The following is a 17,588-nucleotide window of genomic DNA, read 5'->3' on the forward strand; positions in this document are numbered from 1 at the left end:
ATTTATTTTTGTCAATAAATTATGTGGGCAATAGCAATAGTGTTTGCCTAAGCCAAGTTTGAGTTCCAAGTTTGAGTCTGAAAGAGAAGAAATAGCTTATGGGAAAAGAAATTTCCTCATTTTTTACTGGAGTGGAGACAAAGCTAATTAATGAAATTTTTTCATATTAAGTAATTTGGGGGTAGTTTTAAATTAGTTGATCCCAGCTACATTGTCTTTTGAATTCAGTAAAGAAAAAATAATTTATAAGGTAACAATACAATAACAAACTGGAGGGTGGGGAAATAGTGTATATATTCTGAGAGCACCAAACAAGTATTTCTCACACCCTGCATCACCTATTTTTTGAAGATTTATGCATGGAGCTGCTACATATGAATAAGTAAAGTCTGCTTCCCCAGTAGAATTTACTCTTTTGTGGGGAGGATAGGAATTCTTTCATATTTTCTTAATCTAGTTACAATGTCTTGCACATAGCAGATACTTAGTAAATGTATATTGATTAATCACTTCTTCCTTCTTTCTTTTCTATTTTCATTTTCCTTTTTCATTTATTAATATATGTTATATATATAATATATTAATATAATAATAAATTCCATTTATTAAGCCCAGAAATACTTTGACTTGCTTTCTCTTGTGGTTCATGTTTGAAACAGACAGGGTTAAGTGACTTGCCCAGGGTCACATATCTAGCAAATATCTTAGGTCAGATTTGAATTTAGGAAGATGAGTTTCCCTGATTCCAGGCCTGGTATTCTATCCACAGTGACACCTAGCTGCCCCTACTAGACCTTAGACTTGTTATTTTTTGTAATGTTTCTAGAACCTTAACTACAAAGTATTCTGGGTATTTTAGGCATTGCATCCCTGATAGATTCTGTGAAAGTTCATTGCCTCTAGGGGAAATAATGGAAGACTTATGTAACTTGCTTGTGTAGCGTGCTATAGTCAATTTCTCATTAATATTTTACTTTTTATTCCCTGAGTATTGCAAAGACCCCCACAAAGCTGCTAATCCTCAGTGGTTTGGTTCTTAATGAATCCATTAATTTTGTGTATAGTTGTATAGAATCATTAATCTCCAAACTTTCTATGCCTTGTCCCCCCGTACTTGCCACTCATCATTGATTATATTTCACCAAGGTTATATAAATATTTTGCTTTCTTTAAGCCAATAAATAGTTTCATACTGTTCAGGCTTGACTTGGAATCTATGGTGAGTCTCCCTAGATAGGTAACTCTTCTAGCTCAAGGTTGGCATTTGCATTAAGTCTCTTCTCATTTGTGGAGAGAATCATTACTGTGTGCTTCATTTTTACCACCTTGTGTAGCTTCTCAAAGACTGAAGCCAAAAAATCAAGCATCTCTCCTCTCCTAACTTTTTGCCAACTCTACCCCCTTATCTTGGAACAGAGGTATGAATAATGGGTTTCTCCTGTAATAAGGAGACTCTTATGCAAATGCTGACACTGAGTTCCAGGTTACAGTTAATAAGCAAACTTATACAGAATTATTTTTTCAAAAGTCTCTAAGACTGAAAATGGTGTCTGAATGTCTTTATAGCTCTGAATCTCATGATTCTCATTTTACAGATGAGGAGCCTGACCCTCAGAGTGATCCAGTGACAAGCCTAGGAAGGCACAGTTAGTCAAAAGTGAAGGTGGTACTCCATTACAACTTTTCTGACTTCAGGGTGTCTAACAGCAAAATGAAATAAGCAAAGCATAGGAAGAGTAATGGGTATTGCCAAACTTGAACTGTTAGTGGGTATGCTAAGGGGGGATTGTTTATGACTTTAAATCTCAAATTGTGATGAGTAACTGAATTAATGCTACTTCAAATGCAAAATATCTTTAAAATTTTTTTGATTATAGTATTTTATTTTTCCTAATATGTACAAAAAATGGACCTCAACATCCACACCTGCAAAACATATTCCAAACTTCTTTCTTTCCTCTTTGAGAGTAAACAATCTGACATCGATTAAACATGTACAGCGCTTTTAAATATGCTTCCATATTCACCATGCTACACACAAAAAAAAATCAGATGAAAAGGGAAAAAACATGAGAAAGAAAGAAAAAACCCAAACAAGCAAGCAACAACAACAAAAAGGTAAAAATGGTGTTTTGATCCACATTCAATTAGTTCTCTCAGACTCAGAAAGAAACAGAATTTGAACCCAGATCTTCGATCCCAGCCAAGATAGATCTTCTTTCTCATATATCTTTCTATATGGGTTTCAGATGAAAATTATCCTCTTCCCACCCTCCTACCAGCCATTCTTTTAGTTAATTATATTAGTATGTGGTACATACCTACTTCTGAGACACCATTACAATATAAAATTTTTATATAAGGCTCTGTGGAAAAGAGATATAAATTTATTTATGTTTTTCTCCAAAGGGCTTGGTTTCAGTGTAGAAGGCCAATTGGTTGCAGCCTATGTCAACTTTATTGTATCATATACTGTTTTCTCCTCTAGGTCCTTCTGAGTCTCCAGAGCTATATTTTGATTGTCTGGAGGAAAATTTAAGATGGAATATGTAACAGACTGGTCTTGATCATCAATCTGTAGAGAGAAAGGGAATGTGTTTAGATTACTTGTGGAAGGAGAGAACAAGAGAACAAAATTAGAGCAGTGTTTCTCAAGTACTTATGGAACAGGGATGATTGATCCAAGACTTCCATCTATAAGACTTCATTGATTTGTTACCAGAGTTTTTCCCCAGTAGTGATGGCTTTTTTTTTTTTTTTTTGAGATAGGTTGCTGATATGGCTGTTCCTTCTTATATATCACATAACCCCTTCTTTAGCCCATCTATTCTATTCTTGACTTGTAAATGGGAGATCATAAAATATGTACAGATCCAACTTAACTGGTTGTCATTAGACCCTTGGCTAAGACAACTGCTGGATGGACATAATGAGTTGGGGGCAGAAAAAGAGTCAGATAGTACAGATGAGACAGGAGAGGAAACCCACATAATAGAGAGGTTAAAGACTTTTTACCAATAACACATAGCTAGTGAGGGATTAAAGTAAAAGTAAATTTAGGAATCCCTATTTGAATCAATACGTGTTTCAGGCATAGCAATTCTGCAACGCTCCTAACTTGAGCCTGGCAATCAAAATTTCACTGTTCCTATAGCTGGGTTTTCTGCTCTTCTTTTCTCATCCTTCATCATTATCCCTGCCATGATATTTTTTGAAAGCTGTCTCCCATATCTTTCCTTTTTCAGCACAGGAACCTATTACTTTCAATTTTCACCATATTCTTTCCCCAACCTACATGCCCTAGAAGAGTTAGAAATATACTCAAAATGAAAAATTCTAAAATCCCTCACTTAGAAACCATTGAGGGTTTTTTTGATGACTCAACTTTCATTTGACTTCAAGCTACAATTCTAAAATAATATTAACTAGAGCCTAACTTGGTGTTTCTGTCTTGGGTTATCAGGGAGGCAGTTTGGAGGGCAGTTCCTGCAGAGGTTTGGGCTCAGAGTAAGGCATCCTAGGTTAGTTTTAAGCTTGATCTCTGATTAACTGTGGTGTTGAGGCAAATCATATAACCTCTCTATGTCTGTTTCCTCAGATGTATCATGGGGATAATACCCTATACCCTACACTTCCCTCTGGAAGAAATATCATGTAGAGAAGCAATAAGGTCAGATTAGTCTAGTGGATTTGGGAGCATTTTCTCCATAACTGGATGCTCATTCAGGTCAAAACCACTAACTGTAGGTTTTCCACAGGGCCTCTTTTCTCTCTTTCTATACTATTTCACTGGGTGATCTTATCAGAAACCATGTAATTTAATTGCCATCTCTATGCTGATTTTTCTCAAATCTATTTATTCTTCCCTAATCTCTCTGTTGATCTCCAGTCTCAAACTCTTCAACTTCCTTTTGAACTGAATGTCTAGTAGAAATCATATTAAACTCAACATATCCTTCCAAGCTTACACATTATTGTGGGTATACCACCATGATCATCCCAGTCACCTAGGCTTGTGACCCAGTTATCATCCTTAGCTGCTCACTATCTGTGGCCAAGACCTATCAATTTCACTTTTACAATACCTTTTAATGTGCAATACCTCTTAAATATGGTCCCTTTTCTCCTCTGATATAGCCAATCAAGGACTTCATCACTTCATGCTCGGCCTATTACATAAGCTTGCTGGTGGGTCTGATGGCCAATCCCCCAACCCCGCTTCCCCACTCTCTCACTCCAATCCATGCTACATTTGGCCACCAAAATAATTTTTTCCTAAAGTATAGGTTTGACCATTTCATTTCCCTACTCCATATTACCTCCCTATCACCTCCAGAATAAAATATAAAATTCTCTGTATGGTTATCAAAGCTCTTCATAACCTAGTCCCTCCCTACCTTTCTAGTCTTCTTGCACTTTGCTCCCTGCCAGGGCCTCTGATCCAGAAACACTGGCATTCTTGCTGTTCCACAAACACAACACTCCATTTCTCACTCTGGATTGTCCTTCATACCTGCTATGTCATCCTTCCTTATCCTATCTACTAGCTTCCCTGGATCCCTTTAGGTCTCATTTAAAATCTCAAATTCTATCAGAAGCCTTTCCTAAAACCATCTTAATTCTAGTACCTTCCTTCTGTTAATTCTAGCACCTTCCTTTTGCTAATTAGTTATAATTCTGTTAATGTTTTCCTTATTTTATTGTGAGCCCTTTGAAGGCAGAGATTGTCTTTTACCTCTTTTTTGTATTTCAAGCATTTAGCACAATGCTTGGCACATGAAAGATCCTTAATTAAATTTTTATTGATTGACTGAGTTACATGCAGAAGTATAGCTAGACTGCCAATCAGTGTCAATGGCACTGGGTAGAGCCAATTTGGAGGTGAAAGATCACTTCCAAGACTACCTTTATACTACCTGGAAGAATGTCCCCATCTGGGGACCGGGAATGCTATTGTTCTTGCCAAACTAGGAATACAGAAGTGATAGAAGACCATCTCTCTAGTGCAAGAATTCTTGACATTGGAATAATTTTATCTTCTTCCTGATGCAGAAATAATGCTACTGGGGAATTCTGTTCTGGATGTAAGTCATTCTAGGAGTGCTGCTGTTCGTATTTTTCTAGCACAGGGAAGACCAATGTGCAGTATTATTCACTAAACTTTGCCCCTTGATGACATGATAAATGATATCATGAACTCCCAGAGGTTTCATCTTCCTAAAAATTTTACCCATGAATCAGGGTATTTTAAAAATGTCTTTATTTCTCTCTAGAATTTACACTGTTCTTGATAGACCTTACGTTGAACTTGAATAAAATTCAGAAATCAAAGTGAATCAAGATTAAAAAAAAAAAAGACAAAAACTTAACAATAACAAAAAAAAAAAATCCAAAACACAGGAACATTGACAATCCCTGACCAGGACTAGGTATTGACATTTTTAACCCACAGACAGGACTGTTTTTCTGAGCTACTCCCATTTTTTCTCACTGATACTATAACAATCCAAAATCCCAGTCTGTGTTCTCAAAACACGGATATCAAACCCATTAAGGGACTATGTGTGTGGCAAAAATCCATATATTTTATGTTTTGTCCCCATCCTGTGTTGGCCATACCAAAAGCTGCTGACTCCATTCCATGACATCAAACATACTCAGGTTTTGTGTATATTACCTTTCCCAATATGCCTTTAAATTCCTTAGTATGGGAATGGGAGACATTGTAAGGAGGACTGAGGATGTACTTACTGAGGACTGAGGAAGACTTCAGTACTTACCACAGTGTTGTATTCTGGGTTGCTTTGGATAAGTGGATCCTGATTTGAGGGTCTCTCCTGCAGCTTCAGATTCTTGTAACAAAGTTCATTAATGGGCTGCATGGGAACAATGCCCAGGGACATGTCAGCACATTGATCAGAACCATGTCAATAGCCAACCATATCCAGGATTCTCACTGAGGATTATCTATCTCTCCTCCTGGTTGATCCAGTTCTCTCTGCCTGCTGACTCTTCCTCTGAGTGTCCTATACATCTTCCCAAAGCCTTTATATCCAGCCTCTAAATTCATCCCAGTTTTCTGACCAGGAAAAAGCCTACTTAGTTATACTTTATTTGCAATACTCTTAGAGTAAGTGAAAGGTGATAACTTGAGCCCCTGAGCACAAAGCCTTCAGTTTTGAATTGTAAATTATTGCCACACCTTTGTTACACACTGGGATAGAGAGTAGGGCTATGATTGCTTTAATATAATAACCTTTCTTTACTGTGTAAAAACAGTATCTTAGAGATGCTCAGGGCCCTGAAAGGCTAGCTTGCCTAAGATCACACAGCCAGTATAAATCAAGTATTCTTGACGGAGGCCAGCCTTCTAACTCCCATACCATATCACCTCTCTACAAGAATGGATTAAAATAAAGGAAGATTTCATTATGCCATGGAACATTAAATAACTGTATTCTTTACTTCTATGTTTAATCCATTGGAATGGATCAGGAGGGAGGGAGAATCTCAGTTTCCCTCAGACTATAGCTTCTCTTACCTGACCAGAGTCCAGGAACACTTTGGATTTCTCACGAGCTAAAAAAGGAAAAAGAATGATTAGGAGTCATAGAGTCATTTCCATAGACCACAGAGAATAGTCAGCGTGGAAGATGCATAAGCTGAGTTAGGATGATGGGTGTTGGAGGAGAAAGAGAGAACATTCAGTGTCTTTTTTATGTAACAATTCTATTCTCCTCAGGACCAATATTAAAGATTTTAAAGCTCAAGAGAGCACAATTTTGTGCAGAGTCAATTGGCTTGGCCTACAGAATAAGGATGAGTTCAGAAGCAGAGACATTATCTAAAAGGGGAAGCAGGACTGAGTGAAGAAAAAACAGGGGGAATTTACCCTTGAAGAAACACGACCATTTCTTGTTTTGTTTTCCAGTCAAAATTTTGCAATGTCTCACTTGGGGGTGTCTCCTGGGTCTTAACTTCAGGGCCTGAGCAATGCATATTATATTCTTTTCCTTCTTTGAAAACCTGACTCTGCCACTGTTCATGTTAAAAACAAAGATCTGATTAAAGATCATAGAGGATCCTACTTGATTCCTCATACTTCTATTCAAGATTATGCCCTATAACCCACTCTCCACTCCTACCACTGAGCAGAATGAGCTGGTATTGGGTTGAGGGTGGAATTTACTGAACTGTTTGGACTGACTAGAGCTGGATAAGGTATCTAGTCAGGCTTCCTGGAAGAGGTGGATTCCTAATTTAATTTTTACATGAGCAGCTTTACTGAGGTCTAATTTTTCAAAACAAGGAGAAATGAGACCATTGGGCCTTTGGAGAAAAGTGCCCAGGCTATTCAGTGCCCTAAAATAAAGTAGAAATATTTCTATGTAATATATTAATAGTGAATTCTACTATTAATAGTAGAAAAATGATACAAATCTAACTGTCAAATAAGGAAATAATTTTTCTTTAATCTGAGAACCAGATTACTGAAAACGGACTACTATCTTCCCCAAAGGCCAAAAATACACAATGGGTAACTGGAGCATGTGAACGATGCTGTATTTGAAAGTAAGAGCAGACAGGAAATTCCCCATGTGAAGAGTAGTGAAGATCTATTTCTATACTTCTCTGAATATAAGTACTTCCGTTCCAACTCCCTATGGCTTTTGTTTTGAGTTTTTCTTTTTGGAGAGCCTTAGAAGTGGAGAGGGGCTATGGTTAAAGCTTCCACCTTACCCTGAGCCATTAATATACAGAGAAGCCCAAGATGAGCTTAGGTAGTTTACTAGGATATACATCCTAGGGAAAGAAGGAGGAAGGAGAGAAAGTCCTGTTGGAACAGAAAGGGAAAGATAAGATGGATCTAGAAAGCAATTTGAAAAAAGTTACAAAATGGCAGGATATTTGACCTAATGATAGCATTATTTGTTCTGTAAAGCAAAGATACCAAAGAAGGAGGAAAAGATCATATGCATAGAAAAATATTTATATCACCTTGTTTTGTGGAGACAAAGAACTAGAAACCAGAATCTAAGTCAAATAATTGAGTATTGAATGAACTAACTAATTATGGTATATGGATGTAATGGAATACTATTGATCAATGAGAAATGATAGAGGGGATATTTTGTATGAACTAGGTAGATTTGTATTAATTGATGTGAAGTAAGAGAAACCTTTAGGTTTAAGACTTTATTCAATTATGATTTCAGAATACTGGTGATAAAGAAAGCTTCCTCATGACAGCAAGGTAATAGAACTAATTGACACACATTTCTGGACATAACCAATAGAAACAGTTTTTTATGTTTGACTATACATATTTATTAAAATATTTTTTTTCTAATGGAGAAGGGGGAGGAACTAAGAAACAAAAATACTAGTTAAATGAAAAAAATTAACAAAACTAGGAAAAAAATACATGTTTTAGGGTGATACACAAACCTTTCTTCTGTCTCATTTTCCAAGCCAAACACAAAGCTCCCACCAATAAAATAATTAAAAGACCCAGGATCAAGAGCAGTAGTACAGACTTGTCAAGAACGCCAGATCTGCAGAAAGAAAGAAAATCCAAAATAGTTGATGATCTCATCCCTTTCTTTATCCTTCCTACTTTTATGTTGAGGTACACATCCCATGTCCTATCTGCAGTTGGAAAATTGACCTGCCAAAGATGGACTGATGATCAACACTTGGAGAATGATGCAAAAAAAACTTATTAGGAGCTAAAAAGGTTTTCTTGTTAATAACCAAATATAGAGCCATGATATGGTCATTTATTGGCTACAGCAGCAAAGTGATTCAAGGTTAATGGGGTTCCCAGCTTGAATATCAACAAAGAGAAAAATATAGATAGGCTGATAAGACCAATTACATGTCAGAAATGGGAAGATACAACCATGCACCATGATAATCATTCATGAGAATAAACATATATGTCTAGTTCTGAACATAAATGTGCACTTCACATTGGGACATGTAGTGGAGAGATTGTTGGACTGAGGCCTAAGAGAACCGGCTTTCACCCAAGCTTTGCCACTGTATAGCTATGTGATCTAAGAATCTAAGGCTTGGTTTATTTTTTCTTTAAATTGAGTAAATTTAAATTAAAGTCCAAGTAAAAGGTCTTTAAGATCTCTTCTACCTCTGACATTTTATGGTTTTGTGCCTCAATCAATCAATCAATTAATAAGAATTTTTAAGTACCTACACCAGACATTGTGCTAAGGGCTAAAAATACAAAGAAAGACAAAAATATTTTAAAAAGTAGTCATTGTTCTTCAGGAGTTTACACTTGAATGCAGGACACAGCATGTAAATAATTGGATAAATGAGATACAGAATAAAAGGAAGGTAGTCTTAGAGTAATGGGAGCAGAGGGAACCATAAGAGAGCTCTTGTAGAAGGAACTATTTGAACTAAATCTTGGAAAAATCCAAGGGATGTCCAAAGTCAGAGGTTAGAAGGTAGAATACTTCAAAAATGGGGGAAGCCACTGCTTAGGTCCAAAGAAGGGATATAGAGTATTATGTTCAAGTAATTGAAAGTGGACTTGCATCTCTGCATCATTGAGTGTGGAGGGTAGTAAAATATGAAGAGACTGGAAAGAACCTTACTGCCAAACTGAGCACCTAATACTTGATTCTCAAGATAATATGGAGCCATGCTAGCTAACTGAGCAAGGAAATGACATGGTCAAAACTACATTATAGGAAAAAATACCTTGCCATTTTTGGGAGGATGAATTGGAGAGGGAATCCAGGAATCTAATTAGAAAAAGAGCAACTAGAAGACTATTGTAGTAATCCAGGTGAGAGGTGCTAACGTCCAACAAGGCTGTGTGAATGGAGAGACGGGAAAGTATGCAAGAAATTTTGTGGAGGCAGAAATAACAAGATTTGACAACTGCTTATATGTGTGGTGTAAGAGAATAGAGTCAAGTAAGATAGATGTCAAGTTTGCAAACCTAGGGGACTGAGGAGAGAGTGTCTTTAATAATAATAGGGGAATTCAGAAGAGTGGATGATTTGGAGGAGAGATAATGAACTTATCCTTACCTTGGGAGTTGCATAAGGTCATTAATTTCTTTTGAAGTCTTCTCTCCACCTATTTCATTTTTGCTCGTTATTTTGTTTGTTGGTGATGTGGTTATAGATATATAAATATATCTATTTGGGACCACTGTAGATGCTAGAAAAAGGAAAATTCAAATAAAATCCAAGACTTTGTCCTTTTGTCTTTTCTTATGCAAATACTTTTATATTTCCATTTTATATAGAGTTTGTGATTCATGAAAGCAACCAGACAAATGACTGTGGGGGATGAGACCTGCTGGAGCAGAAGGGACACTCATTTACCCCACAAAATATGTCTAGATCATGGTTCTTAATCAGGGTTCTATGACTTCATTCTAAAGAATTATTTTGATAGCTATATTTAAAATTATATAATCCTGTGAATTTTATTTTATGCATTTAAAAAACATTACTAAGAAGGGACCCATAGTCTTCTTCAGACAGCCAAAGAACTCCAGGACACACAAAAAAGTAAGAACTGCTGGCCTAGATACAGGTAAAAGACCACTTAGATAAATCTTAATGTTCTATACCCTTGTATTTTTAAATCTTTGCCTGATGGGTTGAAGATTAGAGGGCTTATACAGAGAGCCCTCACTTGATTGATGTGTTACTTAATGGGGAGAAGCTGGAAGTCATGGTTGGGAAGAAGTCAATATAGTGTTTTCAGAGAAGCCTTGCAAGTGGTTGGAATGATCTCTCTGTCTGGCAATAGCAGATATCACTCATGGTGCAATGACCAATGGCATGGGCCCTTAAAGAAGCCTCAATAATCTCTCCCTTTGTTACTTCATGACAATATGATCCAATGTGACCACTGGAAAGAGCAGTAGGAATCCTGGGTTTGAATCTTGCTTCTGGTGCTTATTAGCTGTGGTGATGACCTAGAGCAAGAAACTTAACCACTTTAAAACTCAGTTTCCTCACCTGTAGATGGGGATAATGATACTTATACAACTAAGTACTGCATTAAATAACACTTGGGGAGACCTTGAAAATGGTAAAGCTCTAAGGAGATGTAAGAATTGTGTACAGTTACAAGAATAGAAGATTTAATCCCTTGTACTAGGTGGCTAGATGTTGGGGTTTGCAGAGAAGTTAGGGCTTGGTTTGGGATTTCTTGGAGATGAAAAACCAGGACAAGAGCTGGAGTTAGGGAACAGCCCTTAATTCTTAATTATAACTAGGCTACAGGCCACAGTAGAGATCACATTCCCTTCCCCCTTCTCCTTGGCCAAGGGGATCATCAGCCTTTTGGGATGGATGTGGGTTCTAGTTCAGTTCCAGGGGACCCACAGGCCACTTGTGGGAAAATTTTCTAGCTCAATTCATGCCTATGAGGGAATAGAGAATGAAACTAGAGGACTTAGTCATTCCAATGTAGCTAATACACTGGAGATATGGATCTCATTGATAATGACCTTGGGAATTTTGGGACTCATGCCCAACTTACATTAAACAGGCACAAATCTGTACCCAAGCACTCACATTCATTATCTGGATTTGTCATCAATTAGTTATGGACTGATTTTACTACTATAATTGGGGGATAACTCTTGCTTCCATAAGCCCTGGGTACTGGGAGAAGTATTTCTCTTACCTGGAGAAATAATTATAGTAACTGGGAACTTGGAATCCAATAACAGTCCATCAATCCCACAAAAATACTTTCCTGTATCAGCTTCAGTGATGTTTTTAATGGTGATTGTGAATGTTAGGTTTTCTTGATTGTCTCTGATGGAAACTCTTGAGTCTGGATAATTCTCACAGAAGATATAATATGAGCTTTTGCACCAGTATTTATGTTTAGTCTTGTATTGTTCTTCATAGGAACACTGCACAATCAAGGATTTTCCTACAATTCCAGTCACCTCACTGGGGCCAGACAGAGATAAACAATCTGGAAAACACAAACCCATATTGTCATCTCATGTATAAGGTTTAAAACAAAGTGGGTGGCATTTCATAAGCTTGTTTCCCCTTAAAAGCTTCATCAGAAATCATCAACCTAAGATATCAGTATGAAGTAGAAGTCAGGGATACACTGGACATTGTTATCAGATTCAGAGACAGGACCAGATAATCTTGTCAAGGTCTGGGAGCTGAAGGTTAGAGTTTCTGTTCTTGTTTCTTTTTTCTTTCCCAAGAGAAAGCAGAAGTTCCTTCATAACTCCTTCCAGGAGAAGTGTTAGACACTACAATGCAGTGACTATACTTTGTGACCTAATATAGGAAGCTGTCTTTAGGGGGCCAGAAGACAAGATGATGAATTGGATGGAACATAAGACTAAAAAAAAAAGAAATCTGGGTTCTAGTCTTAATTGTGCCACTTTGACTTTGTAGAGTCACTATTTACTCCCCCTGACTTAGTTTCCTTATCTATAAAAGAAAATGTTTTCAATAGAGTACTTTTGGCCCCAATATCTGTAGTACCTGGGGCACCCCTCTTTCCCACATGGAATGTTCAAAAATATTTTTGATAAAGGTCATTCTGCACACTACTCAAAACCATTTTTGTCTCTAATTAACTAGAGGGTAATCTGTTCAAAGCAAAGTCTCTTAATGAACTAACATAGTAAGAAAAGTTATAATAAAATATCTCCATTTGTTCTCCTTTCCATCATGTACCTAGAACACATTGTCCCATAAACACACACCATCATTATAGAGAATGGTCACAACTAGGGATCAAATATGAAGGTTGCATACTTAGAACCAATATAAGGATACCCACACGGAGTGGCAATTCAAACCCTCAACCCTGTAAGACCAAAGATGCAAAGTGATGTCATTTAACTACTTTTGTTGACTTGATCCCCATTGGTTGGGTTATCTCCATGCTCCCAATTTCCATTATCTCATAGTGATTACTGATGTTGGCTCTAAGTGACTGCTTGGCAGCTAACCTCAGTTGATTATGGTTTCATGGTGACTTCTGGGCACAGTAATCATTGTGGTGTAATTCAACTGATCTGTTCCTCTATTGAGACAGTTATGTGATGCAATGGATAGAATAATGGACCTGGAGTCAGGAAGATCTGAATTCAAATCTGACCTTAGTTATTTGCTGTGCAATCCTGGCCAAATCTCTTGGTCTCTGATTGCCTCATTTTCCTCAGCTGTAAATGGAGATCATGATAGCACCTACTCCTCAAGATTGTCATGAAGATCTAAAGAGATATTGCTTAGCATAGTGTCTGGCACATAGCAGATACTTAATCAGTGTTCGTTTTCCTGGAAAGAAGTTTGGCAGAAACTTGTCAAAGACCAGCATCTCAAATTGTATATCAAAATAAGGTAAAAATTAGTACATGATTTAGACTTAGATAGTAATATTATAAGCAAATTATGGAAATGTGGAAAAATTTGTCTGTAAAATCTATGGCTAAAGGATGCATTTATGAACAAATAGAAAAAATTACAGGAAGTGTAATGAATAATCTTGACTACATGAATTTAAAAGGTTTTGCAACCAAAGCAATGCAGACAAAATAAGAAAAAAAAAGAAAATGGGGGGAAATTGAAATGATTCTTTGAAAAAAGCCTCATTTCCTCAAATATGGAGAGAACTGAGAATATTCCCTGATTTATAAATGATCAAAGGATATCAACAGTCAGTTTTCAGAAGAAATATAAGCTATCAATAGTTAAATAAAATGCTCTAAATTGCTATTTTACATATGCAAATTAAAACAATTCTGAAGTAGCATCTCACATTTATCAGATTGGTTAACATAACAGAAAAGGAAAACGACAAATGCTGGAGGGGATGTGTAAAAATGGTTACACTTATGCATTGTTGGTAAAGCTGCTTGTAATGTTCAGGCTAGCTTTCTGTCATAGTCTGACTCAATCTCAGTCTTAAACCAGTCTCCCTCAGCAGTCTAAACCAGTCTCTCCCCACAATCTGAATCTGACTTCCTCCTGACTGCCTGTCCCCAGTTCTTATATATCCTATTACAATTACATCATTTCATTATACTGAGTATTTGCCAATCAGAGTGATTATATCATTATGTCAAATTTGAGTGATTATATCATTATATACTAGATATATGTAACAATTCCAAGACAATTCCAAATGACTCAGACAAAAAATATTATTTACAATCAGAGAGAGAGCACTAATGAATTATTGTTCGATCAAATTTTAAAACTATTATTTATTTATTTATAACTTTTTTTTGAGTTTCAAATTCTTTCCCTTCTCCATCTATTTATTGAGAAGGTAAACAACATGATAGAACTTATGAATTCTGAGTGTGCATTGAAGCATATTTTTTCACTTATTTTATTTTTCTTCTTTTTTACAATAAGGCTAATATGAAAATAAATTTTGCATCACTTCACATGTATAATTATTATTATATTATATGTATTCTCAAAGGGAAAGTGGGGACTGGATGGAGCAAGAGAATTTGGAACTTGAAATTTTACAAAAATAAATGTTAAAATAAAATATAACTATATTTAACATGCTTGTTTTCTTTCTTTCTTTTTTTTTAAATAGCCTTTTATTTACAGGATATATGCATGGGTAACTTTACAGCATTAACAATTGCCAAACCTCTTGTTCCAATTTTTCACCTCTTACCCCCCCCACCCCCTCCCCTAGATGGCAGGATGACCAGTAGATGTTAAATATATTAAAATATAAATTAGATACACGATAAGTATACATGACCAAAACGTTATTTTGCTGTACAAAAAGAATCAGACTCTGAAATATTGTACAATTAGCTTGTGAAGGAAATCAAAAATAACATGCTTGTTTTCTTTCTTCCATTCTTTCTGTTTCTTCTCTTCTCTCAAGAGCAGCTAACGTTGACTTGCAGCCAAGACACATAGAACTTTTCTTACTATGATGTTTCAGATGCTTTCAACAAATTATGTTCTCTAGCTGACTAATAAATGGTAGAGATAATTCTGTTTATATTTAAGAAAGAAGTTCATGGATATTATTTTTGAACACCTAACCTTTACTGTTAATAATGAAAAAGTTTGAGCTCCCTTGGCAATGTGATCCTCAATCTAAACTTTGAACAAGAAAAGGGAGATTTCCTAGGTGGTACCAGATTTGGGAGCTACCAAATGGATAATGTCAAGATTTAAAGTTTCCGAGTTTGAACACTGATGTATCAGTTTCCTAGAGGAAGACTGCCTCTACACCAAGCATCTTGAAAAAGGAAGAATGTTGCTGATAGATGACTGCCCTATAATTGAAGGACTAAAGTAATGTCCTCTGTTTGTCTTTCTCTGTCTCTCAGTCTCTCTATCTGTCTGTCTCTCTCTCTTTCTCTATGTCTCTCTGTCTTTCTCTTTGTGTGTGTGGTAATGGTGGTGGTAGAAGTGGAAGTAGGAGTGGGTGGGAAAAGGGAAGGAAGAGATTTTAATTTTACCAACCCTGGTGTTGCTGTGATTTATTCAAATAGTATAGGTCCATGGGAAAAGATAGCTTTTCTAGCATTTTATCCAAAACACGTTTCTCTTTCAGGGGTATTCTAATAGGTTCCTTGAGTGTTTTATGTATTTCTGGATTTGTTTCTGGGCTCTCATGAAGCATTTTCTGTGGGGGACAAAATAAAAGCTGTCCCACACCCAATATACATAGAGTATATTTTAGGAGGTAAAGATCCTGCTGTGTATATTTAGGATTCTTTATTCTGGAAATTTCCCCAGAGTAAAACTGAAGGCAGAGTTTATAGTGAGTCAAAGAAAGAAAATGAACATCTTTGGGTCAGTCCCCCAGGATTGAACCTGTTTCATATGAGCCCAATGTCTTGGGGGTAAGAGGATAGGTAAGGGGTGGATCATATGTTACATAAAGTTTAAGAACCCCTGGGTAAGAAACTAAACATTTTGGGTAGACAAGTGTTATTTCCATGAATACTAGTAGGACTTCAGAATATAAAGTAAGTTTGAGAAAAGAAAAGCTGACTAAGATAGTTATTTGAGAGTAGAAGATAGACTTCTATAATGTGGATTAAATTACAGGAATGATGGGGCTCTTGATGATAGAATACCAGGAATAGATATTTGCCTGGAGTCTGATCAAGAGGTTATTAAACTGAAAATGAAAAAGGAAGGGGAAAAATCCCCAATATAGCTACGGAGCTAGTTATTTAGAGAGTAGCATATTCAATGTAGAAAAAATTTTTTTTGAAGACTAAAATAGAAATGATTCTGATGAGGAATAAAAGATGGAGCTGTCTTAACAGACTTAACATGGCTTCACAAGGAAGTCATAAACCAGATCAGTTTTTAAAAGCACAGAAGCTAAAAGCAAGAACAGGTAATGAAACCTAAATACAAAACTGTGCCACAATCTTGAAAGAATAATGTCAGAAGCACTAAAGTCTGGAATTATTTGTGCCTGATAATAAGTTCTAATGACAATAGAAAAAGTTGTTTAAATTTTTTTTTAAATTCATGACAGGGCAGGAGAAATATCAAAGAATAGTACTGTTTGCAAATGGATGGAAAAAAATGAGAATGGAAGAAAATGAGAAAAGAAAGTGACTTCATTTTAATTTTGCTTCTCAGGATTCTAATGAATAACAGCCTGGGGTAGATATTGAAAGAACAGGAAGATACTCCTGATGAAATTTTTTTTAGAGGTTGAATTTGAAATGTGTGGTCAGCAACTGTGAATTCAGTTCTCAACAATATTTTAAGATACATTGCAAATTGCCTTTCTTTATATTCCCAAACCTTACTGCAGAGCCTGAAACATAATAGGTACTAAATTACTAAATAAAGGTTTATTGCCTGACTGACATTTAGGAAAGAGACTGACAAACTAGAGCATATTCCAAAGGGACCAAGAATATTGGTCACTCGATATTCCTCTCCAAAAACTTTTCATGTTTCCACAAAGCCAAGTTAGTTTCCCGAGTCTAGATACATAGAGATTTCTTTGAGTGTATCTTGTTTTCTTTGGTGTGGATCTGTTTCTGGTCCATTCTAGGTTCTGTATAGAGCTTGATTCCTAGTTTCATCCTAGAATCTGCTGCTGACTCCTCTCCTCTTACCCCTGCCAGAGGGACTTTCTAATGATCTCCTTCACTCACCTTTTGGGCAAAGAAATAGTAGAATTGAAGATAGTGGCAATAGCAGCAGCAGTGGGAGTCTCTCTTGCTTGCTCATTTCTCCACTGGGTGCTCAGAATACATTCTCTTCAGTTCACTTCTCCAATCTTTATGGTGTGCCCTAGAAATCAGCTCCTTAAAGCCTCTGACTTACGTTTCTGGTTTTTTTTTTTTGTGTGTGTCACGTTTCCTGTTTTTATGTAGCTGTCTAATGGTAAGAATCTACATAGCTGTTTAAAGTTCTCAGGAAGGGAGAGGGAATAAGCATTTATCTAGTGCTTACTATGTGCTAGGCTCTGTGTTAAGCATTTACAAATTTGAAAGTTCACTGGGAATGAAAGTTACCAAGAAGAAGTATGAGGGGAAAAAATTAGAAAAAAGACTAAAAATAGGTTGTGTTTGGAGGAGGAGGAAAAAGAAG

At 36.4% G+C, this 17,588-nt stretch overlaps 1 protein-coding gene across 1 annotated transcript; it reads right to left on the reverse strand.

Moving 5' to 3' along the window:
• Positions 1-358: 358 nt before the first annotated feature.
• On the reverse strand, positions 359-17,308 carry LOC105750364 (CMRF35-like molecule 8). Its single transcript, XM_012548087.2, has 7 exons — positions 17,150-17,308; positions 11,680-11,979; positions 10,062-10,194; positions 8,449-8,555; positions 6,542-6,579; positions 5,781-5,876; positions 359-2,575 (listed from the first exon to the last, which is right to left on the reverse strand). The coding sequence occupies exons 1-7, from the start codon at positions 17,223-17,225 to the stop codon at positions 2,447-2,449; spliced, it is 879 nt and encodes a 292-aa protein (XP_012403541.1). The 5' UTR covers positions 17,226-17,308; the 3' UTR covers positions 359-2,446.
• Between the last annotated feature and the right edge of the window lie 280 nt (positions 17,309-17,588).

The sequence above is a fragment of the Sarcophilus harrisii genome, chromosome 4 (assembly GCF_902635505.1).
Source record: "Sarcophilus harrisii chromosome 4, mSarHar1.11, whole genome shotgun sequence".
NCBI lineage: Eukaryota > Metazoa > Chordata > Mammalia > Dasyuromorphia > Dasyuridae > Sarcophilus > Sarcophilus harrisii.

Excerpts from the sequence above, each read along its gene's own strand:
- LOC105750364 (XM_012548087.2), bottom strand. The coding sequence starts at position 17,225 with ATGAGCAAGCAAGAGAGACTCCCACTGCTGCTGCTATTGCCACTATCT. Across the intron at positions 5,877-6,541 it reads TGTTCCTGGACTCTGGTCAG|CCCATTAATGAACTTTGTTA; the intron begins GTAAGAGAAGCT and ends GTTCCCATGCAG. Across the intron at positions 2,576-5,780 it reads ACCCAGAATACAACACTGTG|ATTGATGATCAAGACCAGTC; the intron begins GTAAGTACTGAA and ends TTCTCTCTACAG.